Source organism: Dermochelys coriacea, chromosome 7, assembly GCF_009764565.3.
Source record: "Dermochelys coriacea isolate rDerCor1 chromosome 7, rDerCor1.pri.v4, whole genome shotgun sequence".
Lineage (NCBI taxonomy): Eukaryota > Metazoa > Chordata > Testudines > Dermochelyidae > Dermochelys > Dermochelys coriacea.
Genome location: NC_050074.1, coordinates 89,830,939 through 89,853,796, shown reverse-complemented (window position 1 = coordinate 89,853,796; position 22,858 = coordinate 89,830,939). Strand labels below are relative to the sequence as shown.

Here is a 22,858-nt window from a genome sequence, read left to right as displayed (position 1 = left end):
AACTTTTATTTCAAGCCACTTGTACACAGGCTAAAGAGAGCTTCAGGACTGTGGGATACTAGTTGGGAATTTCTGCTCCAAGTAGGCTTATAAATGTAAAAGAAGTGAAGATGCATTTTTAGGAATGTTAATATGTGTCTGAAGTCATTCATTTCAGACATTTGCACACCAGCCCTCAGCTTATTGGATCTGATTTCATGTAACTTGGCTGTGATTGTTCTCCAGGGACCTTAATGATCTTCCTACTTTCAATAAACATTTATAGAAACTACTGCCAGCCTGTGGATAAGGGAAACTCATATGAGAGACTTTATCTTCCCAAAATACTAAAAGGCAAAGCAGTCCTCAGCAGAAGATTAATAGGAAGTATCAAAATGTAGCATTCAACTGATAACTGGAATTGAATTACAGTACAAAAATATTGTTTTATAGACATGCAGTAGGAATACTTTGATTTCCTACTTTGGGGGGAAAAGTGCAAATATATGTTACACTTTACAAGTGGGACCAACAAAACTATGAGTGTGAACAAACACAGACTTTGAGACAAGATGGAAGTTAAACAGGTAAATCCTGTTCCACACTCATTCCATTCAGGTAAAATCTTACGCAATACCCAGGTTTGCACCTCTAAGAAATTTCCATTTTTTCACATAAAAAACTCCAGATATGAAGCCGAAGCTGCCTTCTTCGCCAACCTGAAACTGTCTGATTTCAACATCATTGACACTCTTGGAGTTGGAGGTTTTGGACGAGTTGAACTGGTAGGTAACCTTTCTTTGTTTTTTAAATAACTTTGACGTTTATATAATTGTATTGTTCTGGAACAAATGCGGCTTTCCCCTCTTTTAGTCGTTCCTCATTATAGGACTTGATTTACTGTAAATTAACCACATCCAGGATTCTAAAGTTTCCAGTAACTGAGGAACGCTGCATTACGTTTTAGAGTGAATAGAAATGAATGAACTCAAGCAGTTAAGTTTAAGAAAATCCCGTCAGTAAGGGCTGCATTCATTATGTCTTCATCCTCCTGTGTAGTCTTATGTTTAAACAGTACTACCTATGCACATAGCTTACATTTTATTAAAAATATGATATGGATGAACATAGAAATGTTAAAGATAAAATGTAAGCAAAAATCTAAAATCTTAATTAGTGATAATTTAAAAAACAATTCAGAAGCAGAGACAAATAATGCCATTGATTAACAAGAAAACTGGATTCTGTATCTATTTTATAATATGTGGTTTAATTGTAATAACAGAAATTCACAGAAGAATGTTCTTTGCTTGCAAAATTTGCAAGGAAGAAATATAAATGATGCAAAATCTACCTGGGCATTTTGGTATGTATGGATAGTTTGTTTATCAAAAGCAAAGATTAAGCAGGGAAAAACATCAGATGTTATCACTTGAATGACCCATTTGAAATATCAAGTGAATAAGAAACTTATATTAATAACTAAAGGTTAGTTTATATTACTGTGCTGACCAAAGAGTCCTTGATATATGACTCCAGTTCAATATGTTAGGAACTCCTATAAGTTATGTACAGTGCAGTAAACAGAGTTACTGATGCCATCTCAAAAATGAAAGGGAACCCCCGTTCCATAAAAGTATAGGGATAACACACTATTTTTACATTAACGCCTTAGTGCTGAGATCTTGAAAAGCACCAAAAATCAGTGAAACATATAGCCATCAATCAGCATTTGTATTATTACTTGTGAAATATTGTAAAAATAACACTGGAATGTTTGTGAAAGTTGCTAAAAGCCAGTAAATTCTATGTTAAAACTGTGACCCTCTGATTTACATCATTTAGTTGTGCCTTGTGATTATAGCTCATATGTTATGAGAAGTCAGAGTACAGACTCCTGACCTCTGTTAATTTAGCAATCTTAACTTTGTCTCAACATTTTGTAATATTGAATGACATACGTTTCATTTGTTTGGTTTTATTTTTGAGAGGGTTTTATTTGGTTTGTTTTTATTTTGTTTTTGGACTTTTGTTTTTATTAAAATTTAACCAAAGATGATCCTTCATGGGAGTTTGCAATAGGTGTATCTTTTAGCATTGTTGTTTCTAGGACCCTAATCCTGTAAAGATTTCTGGACTAGGACTAACTTGAACTGTGTTATTCATAGCCAGTTATGATATCTGTGCCTCCAACTGGTTAGAACATTAGTCAGAAGTCATATCGTGTGGGCAGAACCTAAGTAAATACCTATTATAGTATGCAAAACAGGATTTGGTTGAGAAACAAGAGTAGACACAGCAACATTGGTGCTATAACCTCATTGTCTATATAATATAGGAAACCTATTACATTTAACACTGAAAAAAGATCCACAAATTTGATATTAGGATTTTATACACTGATGATGAAATACTATCCAGTACAAAGGGCAAAACCCCTCTAGCTAAAGGCTTGAATGAAAGCTCAGTATTCAAATGGCCTTATTGGCATTCTCTTCAGAGGGGAATTTAACTTTAAACAACAAAACATTTAAGATAATGTTGTTTCTGAATAAATTCCAAGTGTGTTGCTTAATTATACAAGAAAGTTTATATTTTCTAGTCAGCCTGCCCCTCTTTCTTGATTCAGTCACTGATGACACATTTCTGTGTTTGTGACATCAGAATTATCGACACTATAATTACACTTACATTCATTGTTGTATTAGTAATTAATGAACCAGCCAGTAGAAGGAGGTTGATTGGAAAAGAGATGTTTTTCTCTCCCCAAAAGTATCTTGATTATCAACAATAATTAGACAGGAAATACAGAAAACGTATGTGAAAATTTAAAAGCTTTTGCACTTCATATACTAAGGGACTTTAGCCACAGCCACAGATCTGGTCCTAACAAAAATGCACACACAGTGATTCAAAACTGCAGTCAGGACACCTTTGTCTGACTAGGCCAAAAGAATGACAGGAGACATTAGATATGGGTTTAATCAGGCCACAACTTTATTATTGACAGATGTCTGGGACTAACCTGGCTGATAAAAATGTGTACAATGTAGGTGCAAAATTTATGTTCCTCTAGCAGATTTACTGCTGGGACCGTACCAATTCCGGGCATGGGGGGAGCTTCCATAGCTCCCCCCTATTTATCTATTTCCCTCCAGCAATTCCCTTGCCATGATCTTATCACTTCCAGCCAGCTCTGGGGCGGTGGCTCTCACTAGCTCCCTGCCCCTGCCCTTTTCGTCCAGGTCCCTTCAGCAATTCCCTTGCCGGGACCTTACCGACCATGCCTCTGCGCAGGAGGGGGTTAAAGTGGACTATAATGATGTGAGGTTGGCTCCCTACTGTACCAGTCATAGGAGTCCCCAACTGCCCCCGGCTTGCTCAATTACCAAGCACCTCTCCTTAATTCCTTTTCCAAGCCATTTTTTCTTTCTTTTGTGCCTTAATTTATGGAGTACCTGCACTGAAACATCCGCTATACACTTACATAAAAAGTTGTGACATATGGCCTACTGCCTGTCATGCTATGCATGAACCGAGCCTACCTGAACCTGCTGTGAGGAAGGCGAAAAACCCCCCACTGCACCTGGCCAATATGCTGGTAAGGGAAAAATTCCTTCCCAGCCCCCCTTAGTGGGGCGGCTAGTGTAATGCCCACAGCAGACCTAGCTAAACACCCGGCATATTTGTGATCTAATTAGGGAGGGAGGATAGGTGCTGCCCGGCCTGTTCTGAGTCAAGAGGGAGGGGCCAAGCCCAACTGAGCTTTTAAACCCCACATTCCTATGTGGTGAGTCATTTACCACACGTCCTGCTCTTTCCAGCAGATCTATGTCTTCCCTTCTGCCCCAAGCCAGAAAGTATTGCCTTCTTCTCCCGGCCAGCCAGCCAAACTTCTCCCTGCTTAAGTGCAGGGTGGTGATCATATAAGCTTGTAAATAGAGATCTAGGTGCCTAACTTTAGATATCCAATTCTGAAAAAGTTGGTCTAAAAAAGTGTTGCATATAATTGAATAGTTATGATATATTACCATTCAAGTGACCATGATTGTTTATGATAGATGATTAGCACTTTGCCTATCAATTACTATATAATTGTCACAGACATTAGTAGTTTTAAAATAAGTACCAGGGTAGCTTATGATTTAATATCATTCTTCATCACACTAGAAGATAGGTAAAACATTTTTTCTTGACTTAATTTAGTTTTTTGAACTTTTAAACACTTTTCAAAAGTTGTCATCACTGTTCCATATACTGGTAGGAGGGCTGGCTATAAAAGGATGACTAATTCTCCTTTGCATAAAGACCAAGCATATCACATCATCTAGCATTGCCACCTTTTTCAGAGAGAAATCTATCTTGCCTAAAAAAAAGTATGGTATGACATTTTACAATATGAACCTATAAAATGTTGATGCTATATGTACCAAGGAAATCTATTTCCATCTTTTATTACATAAGCATAATAAAAATGTTATACAAGCTTGTCATCATGTAGCAGGGGTGAAATTGGTTGCTCAAAAATGTTATAATTATTTTGCTTCTCCAGAAAAACTGTGATCAAGTAAAATGCACTATATTGGAAAGAACAATGTTTATAGTTTAATCTCAACTTTTGCAGTGATAGCTTTCCATCCCCAAGGTGTGACTTTAAGCTCTTCAATAGTGTATCCAGTGATGAGGTTAGAAATTGGAAAGTCTGGGATTCAAATCTTGGCTAAATAGCAAGAATGTTACTATTGGACTGTAGTTTAACTTTCAGATATGGTTTGTATAATATAAGGATGATACTCCAGACACCTCTGTGAATGCTAGACTGTTTTGAGAGTTCATCCCTTGACTCAATTTAGATGCAGGTACATGTCTCTTGGCGAGACAGTCAGTTGCTTAATTGTCAATTCTATGGAGATTAGAATGGAATTGGTTGGCATTTTTGTAGCAAAAAGTTGAAATGTAACAGTCATATAAAATCATCTGTAATGAAAAATCTTAGCTGTCAGATGTGGTGATGTGGTCTTTCCTGTGTAATTTTGTTGTCTGTATAAGTTAATAGAGATTTCCAGTAGGTTTGTATTGTTATACATGGAGTTTGCACAGTTTTTGTTAGATATCTGACCTCTGTTCCATATTACTCTTATCATCATGGCTGCCATTTTTGTCCTTTGCCCCCAGTGACTTCCTCTGTAGTAAGCATCTATCAAAGTCTTTCATTGGAAGGAGAGACCAGAAGAGGCTCCAAAGTTGTTACTGCTATTTCAGCTGTTAACTGTCTTGTTATAAAAATAATGGCACATTTCAATTAAGCAAAAACCAAACTAAGCTTATGCTTTTCTATCAAGCACACACCATATGCCAATTCTTTCCTTCCACATAGAACCACTAAAGAACTCTTGGCTACTGGTAAAAGGGACTGTCCATGAATTCCAATTTTCTCACTCTCCTTCTACTGGCAGTTTGTTGGTTTCTATGTTGTTTGACCCATTCCCTTAGCAACTCAGTCCTCCCTTCCCCATCGCTCTGGTTGATATGTACATCCAAAATGTGGTGCAATACACTTGTGATCAAACTAGTACTCACTTTACCTAAGACAAAGAACAGCTACTGAATTAATAGAATCAATAGATGTTGATACCATGAGGATGTCACTGAGGTAGAAAAAAAGCTGGAGCTTCACTTTGAACTGCAAGTGAACATGGAAGCGTTCCATAGAATCATAGAATATAAAGGTTGGAAGGGACCTCAGGAGATCATCTAGTCCAACCCCCTGCTCAAAGCAGTACCAAACCCCAACTAAATCATCCCAGCAGGGCTTTGTAAAGCCTGACCTTAAAAACTTCTAACGAAGGAGATTCCACCACCTCCCTAGGTAATGCATTCCCATGTTTCACCACCCTCCTAGTGAAAACGTTTTTCCTAATATCCAACCTAAACCTCCCCCACTGCAACTTGAGACCATTACTCCTTGTTCTGTCATCTGCTACCACAGAGAACAGTCTAGATCCATCCTCTCTGGAACCCCCTTTCAAGTAGTTGAAAGCAGCTATCAAATCCCCCCTCATTTTTCTCTTCCGCAGATTAAACAATCCCAGTTCCCTCAACCTCTCCTCGTAAATCATGTGTTCCAGTTCCCTAATCATTTTTGTTGCCCTCTGCTGGACTCTTTCCAATTTTTCCACATCTTTCTTGTAGTGTGGGGCCCAAAACTGGGCACAGTACTCCAGATGAGCTTCACCAATGTCGAATAGAGGGGAATGATCATGTCCCTCAATCTGGTGGCAATGCCCCTACTTATACATCCCAAAATGCTATTGGCCTTCTTGGTAGCAAGGGCACACTGTTGACTCATATCCAGCTTCTCGTCCACTGTAACCCCAGGTCCTTTTCTGCAGAACTGCTGCCGAACCATTCTGTCCCTAGTCTGTAGCGGTGCATGAGATTCTTCCGTCCTAAGTTCAGGACTCTGCACTTGTCCTTGTTGAACCTCATCAGATTTCTTTTGGCCCAATCCTCTAATTTGTCTAGGGCCCTCTGTATCCTATCCCCACCCTCCAGCATATCTACCTCTCCTGCCAGTTTAGCATCATCTGCAAACTTGCTGAGGGTGCAATCCACACCATCCTCCAGATCATTTATGAAGCTATTGAACAAAACCGGCCCGAGGACAGACCGTTGGGGCACTCCACTTGATACCAGCTGCCAACTAGACATGGAGCCATTGATCATGACCCATTGAGCCCGACAATCTAGCCAACTTTCTATCCACCTTATAGTCCATTCATTCAGCCCATACTTCTTTAACTTGCTGGCAAGAATACTGTGGGAGACAGTGTCAAAAGCTTTGCTAAAGTCAAGGAACAACATGTCCACTGCTTTCCCCTCATCCACAGAGCCAGTTATCTCGTCGGAGAAAGCAATTAGATTAGTCAGGAATGACTTGCCCTTGGTGAATCCATGCTGACTGTTCCTGATCACTTTCCTCTCCTCTAAGTGCTTCAGAATTGATTCCTTGAGGACCTGCTCCATGATTTTTCCAGGGACTGAGGTGAGGTTGACTGGCCTGTAGTTCCCAGGATCCTCCTCCTTCCCTTTTTTAAAGATGGGCACTACATTAGCCTTTTTCCAGTCATCCGGGAATTCCCCCGATTGCCGTGACTTTTCAAAGATAATGGCCAATGGCTCTGCAATCACATCTGCCAACTCCTTTAGCACTCTCGGATGCAGCGCATCTGGCCCCATGGACTTGTGCTCATTCAGCTTTTCTAAATAGTCCCAAACTACTTCTTTCTATTCTTTCTCTGGTTACCTCCTCCCCATGCTGTGCTGCCCAGTGCAGTAGTCTGGGAGCTGACCTTGTTCGTGAAGACAGAGGCAAAAAAAGCATTGAGTACATTAGCTTTTTCCACATCCTCTGTCACTAGGTTGCCTCCCTATTCAGTAAGGGGCCCACACTTTCCTTGACTTTCTTCTTGTTGCTAACATACCTGAAGAAACCCTTCTTGTTACTCTTAACATCTCTTGCTCACTGCAAATCCAGGTGTGATTTGGCCTTCCTGATTTCACTCCTGCATGCCCAAGCAATATTTTATACTCTTCCCTGGTCATTTGTCCAATCTTCCACTTCCTGTAAGCTTCTTTTTTGTGTTCAAGATCAGCAAGGATTTCACTGTTAAGCCAAGCTGGTCGCCTGCCATATTTGCTATTCTTTCTACACATCGGGATGGTTTGTCCCTGTAACCTCAATAAGGATTCTTTAAAATACAGCCAACTCTCCTGGACTCCTTTCCCCCTCATGTTATTCTCCCAGGGGATCCTGCCCATCAGTTCCCTGAGGGAGTCAAAGTCTGCTCTTCTGAAGTCCAGGGTCCGTATTCTGCTGCTCTCCTTTCTTCCCTGTGTCAGGACCCTGAACTTGACCATCTCATGGTCACTGCCTCCCAGGTTCTCATCCACTTTTGCTTCCCCTACTAATTCTTCCCAGTTAGTGAGCAGCAGGTCAAGAAGAGCTCTGCCCCTAGTTGGTTCCTCCAGCACTTGCACCAGGAAATTGTCCCCTACATTTTCCAAAAACTTCCTGGATTGTCTGTGCACCACTGTATTGCTCTCCCAGCAGATATCAGGGTGATTGAAGTCTCTCATGAGAACCAGGGCTTGTGATCTAGTAACTTCTGTGAGTTGCTGGAAGGAAGCCTCGTCCACCTTTTCCCCCTGGTCCGGTAGTCTATAGCAGACTCCCACCATGACATCACCCTTGTTGCTCACACTTCTAAACTTAATCCAGAGACTCTCAGGTTTTTCTGCAGTTTCATACTGGGGTTTGAGCAGTCATACTGCTCCCTTACATACAATGCAACTCCCCCACCTTTTCTGCCCTGCCTGTCCTTCCTGAACAGTTTATATCCATCCATGACAGTACTCCAGTCATGTGAGTTATCCCACCAAGTCTCTGTTATTCCAATCACATCATAATTCCTTGACTGTGCCAGGACTTCCAGTTCTCCCTTCTTGTTTCCCAGGCTCCTTGCATTTGAATATATTCATTCAAACTTACTTTGTATCAACATGCACTGCTTACAGAGTTAATTGTCATTAAATTCCATTCAGTGTTTATATTGTAGTGCACTCCGCTGGAGTAAGCATGGCTAGAACAATACTAACATGTAAACATGCAAATAGGAGCAGGGTTTTTCATATGGCAAATAGAGACATAAGACACACATAACTACATGCTAACATGGATTCACAACAAAAATGTGATACCTGGTGGAATGTATAGCCCTGGAGGCAAGTTTATAGAACAACCATAAAATCTCACCATAATATAGACAAAGTAAGCTAAGGGTTCTTATTTACAAAGAGTTGAAATTGTGTCTAGTATTCCTAGTCCATAATATATCAAAGATAAACAGGACTGTTCAGACAGCCCACAATCTACGCATGTATTAGACCTTGTAGCATTCCCAGAGCTACCCTCATACATTGCTAATGTCTGCCAAGTAGGTAGAAACTACTCCAGGAAATATCTTCCGCAGCTTGGTATCTAGGCCCTTGGACAGCTGTCCAAGGATGTGAGAAAAGGAAGTAAAACAAGATATCTAGGTATTCTGTTTTTAATTACATAACCTAACAGAAAAAAATCCAAAACATTCACACAATGATGCTGATTCTCCTAGGACATCATTGTGGAGGAAAAGAAGGAGCTTTTTGACCAAGCCCAGCTGTAGTCTACAAAGGCAAATCCCTCAATGCTGTCTCTCTCTCTCTATCTCACTGTTGACTCATTTACTTACATGGCATTCATTATTGTTATATCTAAGCATCTTCCACTGACACAATCTGCTCATATGGTGTATGAAGTCAAGTTATTGAACATTAAATCGATATGAAATATAAAGAAACATTATGTAAAATAAAAATGTTTTTAGTGGGTTTTTTCCTGAAAAATAATCCAATTGTCTTAATTTCTGAAAAATATCCTGCACATTTTCATTCTTTTTGGGAGACCTAAAATTTAAATGAATGTTATTACCCATAGAATGTCATTTTCCATTAAGGTTTACCACATGTTCACCTGCTCCCCTTAAGCAGGTCATATCTTCTAATTTATTTATTACTGTTATTATTGCTCTCTGCTTTCCTCCTACTTTCAATCCTTTTTTAGAACTATCTACCCCAAACTCTATATATTTTAGACTTAAATGCAGGTTATTCTTGCCAGCATTGGAAGAAGTATATCAGCTTATCTAGAGATATAAATCTAAATTCAAAGCTGCAAGAAAACTGAGTCAAGTGAAGGGGCCCTGAGCTCAAGTAGAGTAAAAATCAGTTCCTTTGCTGAGCACATTTCTTTAGTAAATTGACTTATGCAGTTATCATCTCAGAGATGCATGACTATCACTCAGAGACCTTGCCAGATGAATGGCAAAGAGAAGGTTTTAAATTTCTAAAGCTTTGTTTATAAAAATGCAAAATTAGTACCACTACTCCACACCTAATCATAGACGTGAGTGAAATCATTGTCCAATTTGACATCATATCTGAAAATATAGTCAACTCTTTAGGTCCTGTATGTCAATCAAAACTATTGACTATGAAAAGCTCATCTTTCCCACTGTCTTCATATACTTTGATATACCTAATATTCAAATATAAAGAACTGCCAAAGGGCAGGATCCTTTTATTGTTGCCATGTGGACAAAGAGATTGTGAAAACTAAATGATAAATAACTTGGGTAAATTAGTCTGGTCTTTTAGGTCTCAGTTCAACAAAGAACGTAATGATGTGTTTCACACTGTGCATGTACTAATGTTCCATTACTGTCAAGAATGTGCTTAACTTCTTTGCTGAGATGGGATGGACTTAGGCATATGGTTAAAGTTATGCATATGTTTAAGAATTTTGCTGCATTGGGCCTATACAAAACAGGTTTTAAACAGACAGTATGGGCATTTTTCATGCTAATTTACATTTTAAGAGATAGCTTGCCATGGAATTATTCCTAGAGTGCTATTAAATTTGCTGCAGCCTCTAGGCATTCTTGTAAATAATCCTTTTTATGGCTTTTCAGAAGTCCTGCTTGATTAATTAGCTGGCTTGGGAAAATCTAATTTTATTCCAACAGGATGACAGAAGTGAGATTCTGGCACTTATGTGGGTATATTTCCACGTGCATAGAAATTCTCTCTGTTTTTGTGTAAGCAGGCTTTTCTTCCTCCCTCTTTTTTAGTTTGCAAAGAATAATACAAGGTTTAAAGAAAGCAAGTTTTGTGTGTGTGTGTGCACGTGTGCACATATGCACACAAGGAAACAATTAGGGGCCTTATCCTGGAAGATTCTGAATCCCTTCCTTAAAAAGAATGGGTATTCTGAATGCTGTAATTGGCAAGGAAGATGACGTTCTGTGAAGGAACTTGAAGATTAGAGATCTGAGTAAGAACTCCACATAAAACTGACAAGGAAAGCCCACCACCTTAGCTGAGGCTGAAAAAAATGTTGTTTACAGAGCACACATACACACAAGACTGGATAATTATTTTTGAAGGCTTTGAGTGACAATATCATACTAGGCTTGAATACTACAGAAAGAGTGAATTTTCTTTATTTGTTTTTTTCTGATTTTAATATTTATTGAAAGCATTGTACTAAAATACTTTTTGAGTGTTACTTTTTATATGGAAACTCTTACCCAGAAGGACTGACATGGAGTTCCAAAACTGATGAGATATTGTCTGTGGCACCTCTATCAAATCTATCATTTATGCTTAATTTTCTTGACTGTAGTGGCTAGGTGGATATGAAAAGGGAAAAATGAATCAGGAAGAAAGAGTTTGATTGCTGTTGTATTTGTTTTTTGTTTTTGCCAATTGGCCTTGTTAGGTTGAATTTTTTTTTTAAGATTAGTGAATGAAATGATTTGAAGACTTTGCAACTTACAATCTATTTGAGAGTAATAAGTCCAATAAATGTAAATAATGAATGAAATCCTGGCTCCATTGGCATCAATGGTAAAACTCCAATTGACCTCAAAGAAGCCAATGTATAATATAGGTTGCTCCGACAACAATGTGTAGAAAGAGGATTTGTTTTAAATCTAGATTTCTTAATTAAAATGGGAAATAAAATTGAGCACGTGAATGATTGTAGAAGTGAATATTATTTTCAAGAAACACAGTAATATGATTTATATTTTATTTAATATATATTACCTAAATAACACTTATTCTGGTACTTAACTTTTATTGGGATGATTTTATGCATAGAATGGTATGTATTACTCACATGTTTTCTTCTGTTCTCTCCAACGTCTTTGACTATAAGACTTGTCTTTAAGGTTTATACTGGGACAAAAAGTTAAATAAGTACCCTCTGGTAAAAGCATATTTGCACATGTTGTCAAAAGCCTGAATATAAATTCTTAGTAGTGGAACCAAATACATTGTTAAAGATTGTTAGCAAAGTGCAATATTTGATTAAGTGGGTATGATTAATTAAATAGGCAAATTAATTTTAATAGGATCATTAGCGTGCATGTTTATTAAGACATGTCTGTACAATGTATAATTTTACAGGTGATTTCCTCCCATGTTCTATGGCATTCAAAATTAAATTGTCTTGCATAACAATACGACATTTAGTGCTCTCCACAACAGAGGTTTGTCATTTAATTGAATCTAATCTTTTTCAATAACAAGGAAATAAAGCCATTTGCAAGTCTGGATTTACACTGCTATCCACCACAAACTCAATTCTAACTTTTTTTTTTTAATTTCAATCATCACAATTAAAACAAAGCCAGAATCTCTAAGTTCCAGAATCTGCCACCCCTTACTCACACTAAGTAATATCTTGCTCTGTGAATAGCCTACTTTAAGTGGGCTACTCACGAGATAATGTGCTGCTCAATGACCCTGATCCAGCAGATTTAAGCACATGTTTAACTTTAATCACATAAATAGCCCCATTGACTCCAGTGGGATTACTTATGTATTTATAGTTGAGAACATGCTTAAGTGCATCCTATATCAGGACCAATTTTAGTAAGGATGCAGAATCAGGCCTTAAATAAATGGGTATAGTGCATTCAAAACATTCACTGTACCAACAAATCTGAAATAGTGAATGCAGAAAAATACTTGGAGGCAGATATCTTCCCACAATTTTTTTGCGAGCACAATTTGTAAAGCAAAAGAGTACTATTAATAGAGAAAACAATTTCATGTTGGGACAACATGAATACTTTTGGAATTAAAAATACGTACTCTTTTACTTGAAAAAAAATATTTGCTACTCCTGTTCATGCAGCAGTTCAGCTGTTAGGATTCAGATAACTCAGCTTGCATTCTCTTTAGCCTGTCTGTATTCTAAATGCTATGCTCAGTGACAGCTGCTGCTATTTTAGTTGGTCAAACATACATATTTTGGAGACCAGAGAAAGCAGGAAACCTTGTAGATGGCAGGAAAGAAAAGGCACTTGTATTTTAATTAGTGGACAGAATTTTTGAGTGAGTTATTACTATCACGATAAAGAGACAGTAGGATGAGCGTGTAGATTTAATCTGTTCCTGTCCATAGCAATCATAGTTTTCTGAGTTTTGTTATATCAAGATATCTCTATTAACTGTATTACAGGGTATCTGCAGACAATTTCAGAAGTGTCAGATGATCCTCTTTTGTTAAGAGGTATCACCTGTGCTAGCCATTTACAGCCCACACTTTGCTTCTCTACAGAGGAAAAAGGACACTAAACAATCTAAACTCCTACATGCCACAAGGGGCCACAACAGTGGTTCCCTTAACTAAACCAACAATATTGTTAATCTATCCAGCTATACTCTTAGCCCGGCAGAAGAGTCTGTCCTATCTTGGGGCCTCACTTTCTGCCCCACCGCCCCCACAATCATGATACAGTTTGCAGTGACCTAGAATCCTACTTTTGACATCTCCGACTCAGGGAATATTTCCAACACACCACTGAACAGCGTACTAACCCACAGAAACCTTCCTACTCACGCTACCAAAAAAAAAAAGGATTCTGTGTGGACTCCTCCTGAAGGTCAAAACAACGGACTGGACTTCTACATAGAGTGCTTCTGCCGACGTGCATGGGCTGAAATTGTAGAAAAGCAGCATCACTTGCCCCATAACCTCAGCCGTGCAGAACTCAATGCCATCCACAGCCTCAGAAACAACTCTCAGAGTAGCAGCCGTGTTAGTCTGTATTCGCAAAAAGAAAAGGAGTACTTGTGGCACCTTAGAGACTAACAAATTTATTAGAGCATAAGCTTTGTCCACAAGTACTCCTTTTCTTTTTGCGAATACAGACTAACACGGCTGCTACTCTGACACCTGTCATTATGCAAGGCACTGAATTTAGCCGTATAGAGTGGAAATCTGTCAACTTCATGAAATTACTGTAGCTCACGAAAGCTTATGCTCTAATAAATTTGTTAGTCTCTAAGGTGCCACAAGTACTCCTTTTCTTTTTGAGAAACAACTCTGACATCATAATCTAAAAGGCTGACAAAGGAGATGCAGTTGTCATTAATAGGTCAGAATATGAATGAGAGGCTGCTAGGCAACTTTCTGACACCACATTCTACAGACCATTACCCTCTGATCCCACTGAGGGTTACCAAAAGAAACTACACCATCTGCTCAAGAAACTCCCTGAAGACACACAGGAAAAAATCTACACAGACACACCCTTAGAGCCTCTACCAGGGATATTCTGTCTGCTACCCTAGATCCATAAACCTGGAAATCCTGGATGCCCCATCATCTTAGGCATTGGCACCCTGACAGCAGGATTGTCTGGCTATGTAGACTCTCTTCTCAGGCCCTACCCTTCCAGCACTCCCAGCTGTCTTCGAGACACCACTGACTTCCTGAGGAAACTACAATCCATTGGTAGTCTTCCAGAAAACACCATCCTAGCCACTATGGATGTAGAGGCTCTCTACACCAACATTCCACACAAAGATGGACTACAAGCTGTCAGAAACAGTATCCCCGATAATGTCATGGCAAACCTGGTGGCTGAACTTTGTGACTTTGTCCTCACCACAACTATTTCAGATTTGGGGACAATTTATACCTTTAAGTCAGCGGCACTGCTATGGGTACCCACATGGCCCCACAGTCTGCCAACATTTTTATGGCTGACTTAGAACAATGCTTCCTCACCTCTCGTCCCCTAATGCCCTTACTCTACTTGCTCTACATTGATGACATCTTCATCATCTGGACCCATGGAAAGAGGCCCTTGAGGAATTCCACCAGGATTTAAACAATTTCCACCCCACCATCAACCTCAGCCTAGACCAGTCCACACAAAAGATCCACTTCCTGGACACTACAGTTCAAATAAGCAATGGTCGTATAAAAACTACCCTATACCTGAAACCTACTGACCGCTATACTACCTACATGCTTCCATCTTTCATGCAGATCACATCACATGATCCTTTGTCTACAGCCAAGCTCTACGATACAACCACATTTGTTCCAATCCCTCAGACAAGACAAACACATTCAGGATCTCCACCAAGCGTTCTTAAAACTACAATATCCACCTGCTGAAGTGAAGAAATAGATTGACAGAGCCAGAAGGGTACCCAGAAGTCACCTACTACAGGACAGGCCCAACAAAGAAAGTAATAGAATGCCGCTAGCCATCACCTTCAACCCCCAACTAAAACCTCTCCAGTGCATCATCAAGGATCTACAACCTATCCTGAAGGATGATCCCTCACTCTCACAGACCTTGGGAGACAGGCCAGTCCTTGCTTACAGATGGCCCTCCAACCTGAAGCAAATACTCACCGGCAACTACACACCACACAACAAAAACACTAACCCAGGAACCTATCCTTGCAACAAACCCCATTGCCAACTCTGTCCGCATATCTATTCAAGGGACACCATCATAGGATCTAATCACATCAGACACACCATCAGGGGCTCGTTCACCTGCACATCTATCAATGTGATATACGCCATCATGTGCCAGCAATGCCCCTCTGCCATGTACAATGGCGAAACCGGACAATCTCTACGCAAAAGAATAAATGGACACCAATCAGACATCAAGAATTAGAACATTCAAAAACCAGTCAGAGAACACTTCTGTCTCCTTGGACACTCAATAACAGACTTAAAAGTGGCAATTCTGCAACAAAAAAAACTTCTAAAACAGACTCCAATGAGAAATTGCAGAACTGGTATTAATTTGAAAACTGGACACCATCAAATTAGGCCTGAATAAAGACTGGGAGTGGATGGGTCACTACAAAAACTAATTTCCCCATACTAATTTTCCCCTACTGTTACTCACGCCTTCTTGTCAGTTGTTTGAAATGGGCCGTCCCATTTACATTGGCCTCATTACCACTACAAAAGTGATTTTTCCTCCCTTGGTATTCTACTGTTGAGAATAACCCATTTCCACTTTAATTGAATTGTTTCTTTAGCACTGACCCCTCGACTTGGTAAGGCAAGTCCCATCTTTTCACGTACTGTGTATATATACCTGCCTACTGTTTTTTCTACTCCATGCATCTGATGAAGTGGGTTTTAGCCCACGAAAGCTTATGTCCAAATAAAATTGTTAGTTTCTAAGATGCCACAAATACTCCTCGTTGTTTTTGCTGATACAGACTAACACAGCTACCACGTGGAAGCCATACATTAAAGAAGTACCAACTAGCTCATTTAGAGTTAATGTATGCAACGCTATAACTGAGGTTTCTATACATCCACAAAAAATCATTCTGATCTAATGTTTAAAAAAAAGGGCCTAGAGAAATCTATACGTTTTACTTAAACAAATTCAATTTACTGTGTATTTTCACTTACCTTGAAGCCAGGACAGCTATTATACATAATTTCTTTCCTCCAGGATTTGTAGCTAGTAAACTCGGAGGAGATGTGCAGATAGTAAGCTCGGGTGGTTTCTTACTGAGAGTAGCTTCTAAAAAGTTGCAGATGAGCAAAAACAGTTAGAAATTTAATTTGCAAATACTTTTATGTACATCAAAAACAGCTTGGAGCTTTTTAAATTTAAATTTTTAAAACCACAGAAATTGCAAATCCCATATCAGCATACAAGACTATGAATACTAAAAGTATCATTATTAATAAAGCTGTCAAATTACTAGGAGTGGCAGTTCAGCCATCAGCACATGCTCCTGCACCAATCTGGAGGTGTCAGAGGCATAGATCATTTTAGTGAGATCCAACTCCACATTCAACAGGAAATGTTAGAGCCATTTTACCAATGCAGATTGGAAAAAGCAAAAAGCACTGGTGCTATCTAGATATCCTCAACTGATTCTCTAGCTAGCTAGACCCTCAAGCAGTGAACCAGAAATATAAAAAGACAAGCAAATTCCCTTTTTCAAGGAAGCTGATATAACTTCAACTATTGTTTCTCTTTGTTTCACCTAGCTAAGCAACATTACCCTTTGTCTTGTCTTTTTGGGCTTGGGCTGTCAGGTCTCAGCCATGCCTGAATCTCAGCTTGATGCTAGAAGAGACGAGCAACTTCAACATCAGGGTAATGAAATAGAAATAGAGCTGAGCCTTATCAGTGTACTGAAGGCACCATAGCCCATCTCACCTCAACTAATAATCTGCAGAGGAAACAGGAGCAACAGAATATAATCTATAGCAACCCTCAGAAAGAAAGAACAGAGCTATTCAAGAACAACTTTGTGCATCCCTGCCATAGTCCACAGGCATTTCAATAATATCAAAGGTATAATAGTAAAAAAAAATTGCACGGTTATCTGACTTCCATTCATCACAAGAGGACCAGTGCAGTCTCTGTACCATACTGTAAACCCAGATTATGACAGGAGTCAAGATCATCATGAGGACTCCATAGCCTGCTTTAACTAATCACAACCTCCTCAGTAATATTCACTAAAAAATCCTTCCTTTGGAAAATTATTTCACATTCTAGTAAATATTTACAGGTTTCAGAGTAGCAGCTGTGTTAGTCTGTATTTGCAAAAAGAAAAGGAGTACTTGTGGCACCTTAGAGACTAACAAATTTATTAGAGCATAAGCTTTCGTGAGCTACAGCTCACTCGAAGTGACTGTAGCTCACGAAAGCTTATGCTCTAATAAATTTGTTTGTCTCTAAGGTGCCACAAGTACTCCTTTTCTTTTAGTAAATATTTGTTAAGGGTTAATTAATCAGAAGGATGATTAACATTTTATCAGTACAACTCTAATTGAAACTACATACACATTGCGAATACATCATGGAGTTTCTTTGACTATTTTCCCATGAAGGCCTCTTTTTTTCCCCCATGCTAACCATTCATTTGGCTGGAAGTCTGAAAAATGTTTTCAGGGTTAAAATGCGTATTTGTCTGTGAAATATAACTGCCTTTAAAAAAACAGTCTTTGCATGCATTGTGTGTGTTGAAAGCTAAAGCATTTTACACATTATAAGCAGAGCAGCAACTTTGGAGTAGTTCCAGCAGAGAAACATTTCTTGTTAAGCTGAGTGAGCAATGCAAAAGCCAACTGAGGTGATTGAAATAAGAATTCAGAAGAGTGAGAGAGGTAGATCTGTTTTCTTCTGTTCTCCCTGATAACAACTTGGCCTAACTAATTTTGTATGGATATTGCTCTAATTATTGAAAGCTCTTCATTTCTTTCTGAATGTATTTTTAAAACATTTCTTTACAAGGCTCTGGCTCTAATCCTCAGGCCAAAATCTGAACAGTCATTTTTAAACATTCCAACAGCCAAAGAGCAGAAAACCCTTGAGCTGTTAAAGACATTTTGAACAGTAATATTTTCTCAAAGAAAAAAGGGTAGAAGCTGTCATGTGAATTCATAACTGTTGGTAGCAAAGTGATGCCCATTTCAGTTAAACGTCCTCATGTTTTCTTCGAAGAAGTTTGTCATATTAATATTTTTTCAGAATCTGTTCAGGTTTGCTTAAAAGAAACCTGTTGACCTTTAATATTAATGACTCAAAATATTGTAATAAACAAATGATAATGTGAATTGGTTCATCACAATGAAACATGGCATGACTGGACTGTCACGTGGAGCCGTAGTGGTGTCAGCTTTGTGAATGGGCAGAGGCTCGTAGTTTCCATACCACTGACCCATTCATGGATTTTTGAGGACACCTCCCTGGCCCACTTATATTGCGCATCCCAGGCATACACAACCATTTGCACCTGTTTGCTTTGCCCCACCTCTCCTTCCCTGGTATTGTTCTGTTTTTTCCTTTCCTGTTTTTTACTGCTAGATTTCCCATTTTGCTCTGAATTTCAGCCACCTCCCTTTTAAAGCTCTTCCCTCATTGCAATGGGGGAGGGGGAGAGGAATTACCCTCCTGGAAGTACACAGGAGGTTTGGCTAGGGAGATTGATAGTTATTTATTGCAACTGTAGCAGGTGCCCAGTGCAAGTTAATTGAGGTAACAGGAAGGCCAGATTTGCTGCTGCAATCCAAGGCAATATCAGGGTGATATCGACTGGATTCTTGCTGCATGTTGCCTGGAAAGGTGAGGACTATGCTGTCTGGTGCAGAAAGAGACTTCCCTCCCTTAAACCCACATTCCACACATAAGAATATGGCGCTTGCTTGGTGCTGACCATAAGTTAGATTTCTCATGAACAGGCGAGGGATAGTCTCATGTTAAGAATTTACTTTTGTTTGTTTGGGAATTGTTCTGAACTTAATCTAATGGGTAGCTTGTGTGGGGAGGAGACAGTTGGCTGTTTTCCCTAGTACCGTTATTTTAATTTATGCTAATTAAAGTTGCAGACACAACTTTACCAAATCTCTATATTGTGTGTCCTATTCTCTCTGGGCCAATGGAAAATAAATGGAAACAATTTTTCCCATAGCATTTCTGTTGTTACCATTGCAGACTAATTTACGTTTAAACAAGGTTTCACCTCGCTCTCTGTCATTGGGATGCAGTTCATTTGCAAACAAAGAGTCCTTCAGAGCTGTCTAATCTAATTCATCTAATCTAATTTTATCTCTCAACCTAGATTTTTATACATCACCCTTCAGCATGGAATCTGAGCATGAGTTCTGTCTCCACTCATTGCCTTATTCCTTTTCCTTTGCATTTCAGTTAGAATGCACCAGTGTTACTTTAGTTTGCAACTGTGTTTACTGAAAATGTGGTGGAAAGAAAAACAGGAATTCTGCTTCATGATTTCATTTACAACAAAGATCAAAGAAAGAGGAGCCGTGCTCAGGCTTTATGTTTTTAACAAGCTCAATGCAAAAGAGACCTTGCCCAAGACATAAGAATAGAGACGTACATTCCTCAGTATACTGAGAGCTCTCTAGACTGCTCTAATACCAGGTTCAGTGTTCAGTCTGTTTTGCATTCCACTACTCAGTCTGTGCAGATTAGAGGGAGCACTGAAGTAGTGGACCAGATATCAGAGCAACATGAAGATCTTTGAACATAGTGGAAGGTGTGAAGTGCTGCTTGGATTGGATACACACATGCACTGTCTCTGGAATCCTGGGTCCTTCCGTGAATATAAGTTCTGAATATTGTCATTGCTTAGCTGGTTCCAACTTCTCTACACTTTTTCCTTACACAGTCTCTGCCCCTTCACCAATTTAAAAAAACGTAATATTTAAAAGGCTCTTTACATGGGTAGTGAGAGTTGGCATCCACTTCTGGAGACATGTCCTTTGTTCAGATCTATGCTGCTCTGAAAAGAAGACTGTAGAGGGGTGGAAGGAAGGATAAATGACCAGTATGTTTTCCAGCCTGTAAAGAATTGATAGGGAAAAAGGTCAGGCAGTAGCTACTATGTAGATTCTCACAGCTACTATTCTGGCCTCAGGAGCAGGTGATTGGTGTGATTGATGTGGTTCTGTCCAGCAGGACTCCTCTGAACCTGCAATTATTCTAGGGCCTTTGAAATTTACTGTGTTGTTAAAGGCAGGTTTTTAAAATTCCAAAAGGATGGCTTATTTGCAAAATTCCCCAACAATTTTGCTTCATACATTCCACTGCAAGAATATTTGGCAAATTTTTTATGGTGGATTTCCCAGAAGACTGAACTAACTTTCTACTGAACATGTCAGCCTTTTGATGAATTGGGATACACAAACATTTTTGGCTTCTGTGTCCTTGTGTGGCATTTTCTTGTCAAAACTGTGGTCAAATGTTCTTGGCTGCCCTTGTCTGATTTGGTCAATAATGATCATTAAATGGAAAGTTTAAGCTTTTTTTTTTTCATTTTAAAAATTGTAATTAAAAAAATCTGAAAAATATATGAAAGTCCTATTAAATGTATGACTTAATTAGGAGACCACATCATTCAGAGGGTTGTTAACGAAAGATGAACCTTTTCCCATCTAGATCATTGGGCTTAAGAAAGGTCAATAGTTACTGAAAATCATAACAAGATGATGACTGTTCAGTGGATTAATAGAAATGAGTTGGTGGTCTGAATCCAGGAGTTTACATCATAACCTCAACCAGCACAATTAGCACTATTTGGCAATCTCAGCAGAAACACCAAAGATGGATTGGGCATGGAGACTTATCAGGTTTGAGGCTCCCTGAAGAGGGTCGGGAAGTTTACAGTGCCAATACCTGTACTTTACCTGTAATCAAATGCAGGATTTCCATTTCCAGGCTGTAAAATCAGCAATAAGTTCACTTCCAAAAGGTCTGGCAAACCCATAGGAAGGAAGGAGATCCAAATTTAAGCCTCTGGGTCTGAAACTCCCTGGGTTTGTTTTGGTGTCTCAGGAAGATACAATACAAATTAATCCCACACTGATCTCAAACTCTTGCAATACCTATGTGATTTAAAGTAAGTTAAGAATGTGAGTGGAAAATTTGACTGAATTTTCTTGTGGCTGTAGGTCAATTCCTTGCATTGGTTAGTTGTTGCTATTTGTGTGTTCTGTATGGAGCTGAGGGTAGAACTGTTATTAGATAATAAGAAAACTTCTGAGTTTTTTTCTGTCCAAAAAGTAACTACTCTTGCACTATTTATTTTGAAGCTTCCTTGGAACCTTCAGTAAGTTACTTGCATCACTAAAGCCAGCCATTTAAAAAAAAAGTCTTTGATATAAATGACATAACCCTTAGCAAAAATCCATGCTATTAGAATGACCTACTAGAAAGGGAAGAGGAAGTATGATTTATTGTTATTACCAGTCATCATAAAATTTTAAAAGTTATTGATCTGAAAATCACTCAGATCATTACAAATATTTATTATATGTCAAAGTTAAAAATAAAGGTAGGCAATAGTAATGTCCTACAAATAAAATTCACATATAAAAATGGAACACTAAATATAATTTAAAAAATTCTGTGATTCAGATTAGGCTGAGACTGGTTGCTGATACTTTAGCTTTTGTGTTGAATCTTCTAATGATTTTCTGTTGACTCCTTTGTTTATATATTTGTTTTTTTTGTCTGAACTATTTATCTATAAAAAATAAATGACAAAAGAAAACAAGTGCTATTTGTAATGCCCGCAGTACCACCATGGATGGTGCACTGGCTTTTGTTTGAAATTATTAATGTTGGCAGCTGTTTTCTCTTTATTGAATGCATAATTCTGATAGACGACTGAGACATTTGGGTACCTGACAGAGCAAACTAGATTTTGCAATGTCACTGTTACAAAGAAAACTATGCTTTATTTTCTGTTTAGTCTCTCTTCAGTGCAATCTTGGTGGGACAGGTTTACTACTTTACCCCTTTCTGGGTACAACCCTGCAATCCTACCTCTCTTAGATTGGATCTCTGTGCTACAGACCCCCGGTTTCCCAACTGTGTTAACCCAACGGGCTCAATTGTGTTTGGCACCAGTATCCTCTGGGAACCTTTGACAGTGACTGATTAAAGTGACTCAAAAATAACTCCCTCAAGACAAAGCATAATTTATTTACCCAAAGGTATATAGTACACAACAAAAGGAATAAAACAAAAAAGTCCCATGTGCATATTTTCCCTTATCTAAGCCTTACTGTTTCCTTGCAAGCTTTGGTATGTCCTTTCAGCACGGTCACTTCCATCTCTGGGTTGAGAGAGACAGTCTGCTTGCTGCCATTTCTGTCAGTGCGTCTCTGTCAGTATCTTTCCCTCAGAAGCTGCTTCTTTCGGGATACTATTATTAAGGTTTTAATATCCTCTTTGATCCTAAGCTCAGGTCTGGAAAAAGTAAACTTTAGAGCCAAGTAGGGGCATTCATCAATTAATAATTTCTCCATTGTGTCCTGGAGGACCATTGGTATTCTCTGGACTGGACTATACCTTATCTTTGCCATTGTTTGTTCTCTTTGTTCTCCTCTTTGAGCCTCCTGTGATTTAACTCTATGTAATCAGTTAGAATACTATCAAATGGGTGA

General features: G+C 38.8%; 1 protein-coding gene across 5 annotated transcripts in view; it reads left to right on the top strand.

Annotated features, from left to right (window-relative positions):
- Positions 1-22,858, top strand: part of PRKG1 (protein kinase cGMP-dependent 1) — an 869,388-nt gene that overhangs the window by 809,521 nt on the left and 37,009 nt on the right. For all 5 annotated transcript variants that reach the window (XM_038411702.2, XM_038411700.2, XM_043518662.1 and 2 more), the window contains one exon: positions 668-764. In XM_038411702.2, coding sequence (XP_038267630.1) covers positions 668-764 — 97 coding nt within the window. The remainder of the gene's footprint in view (positions 1-667; positions 765-22,858) is intronic.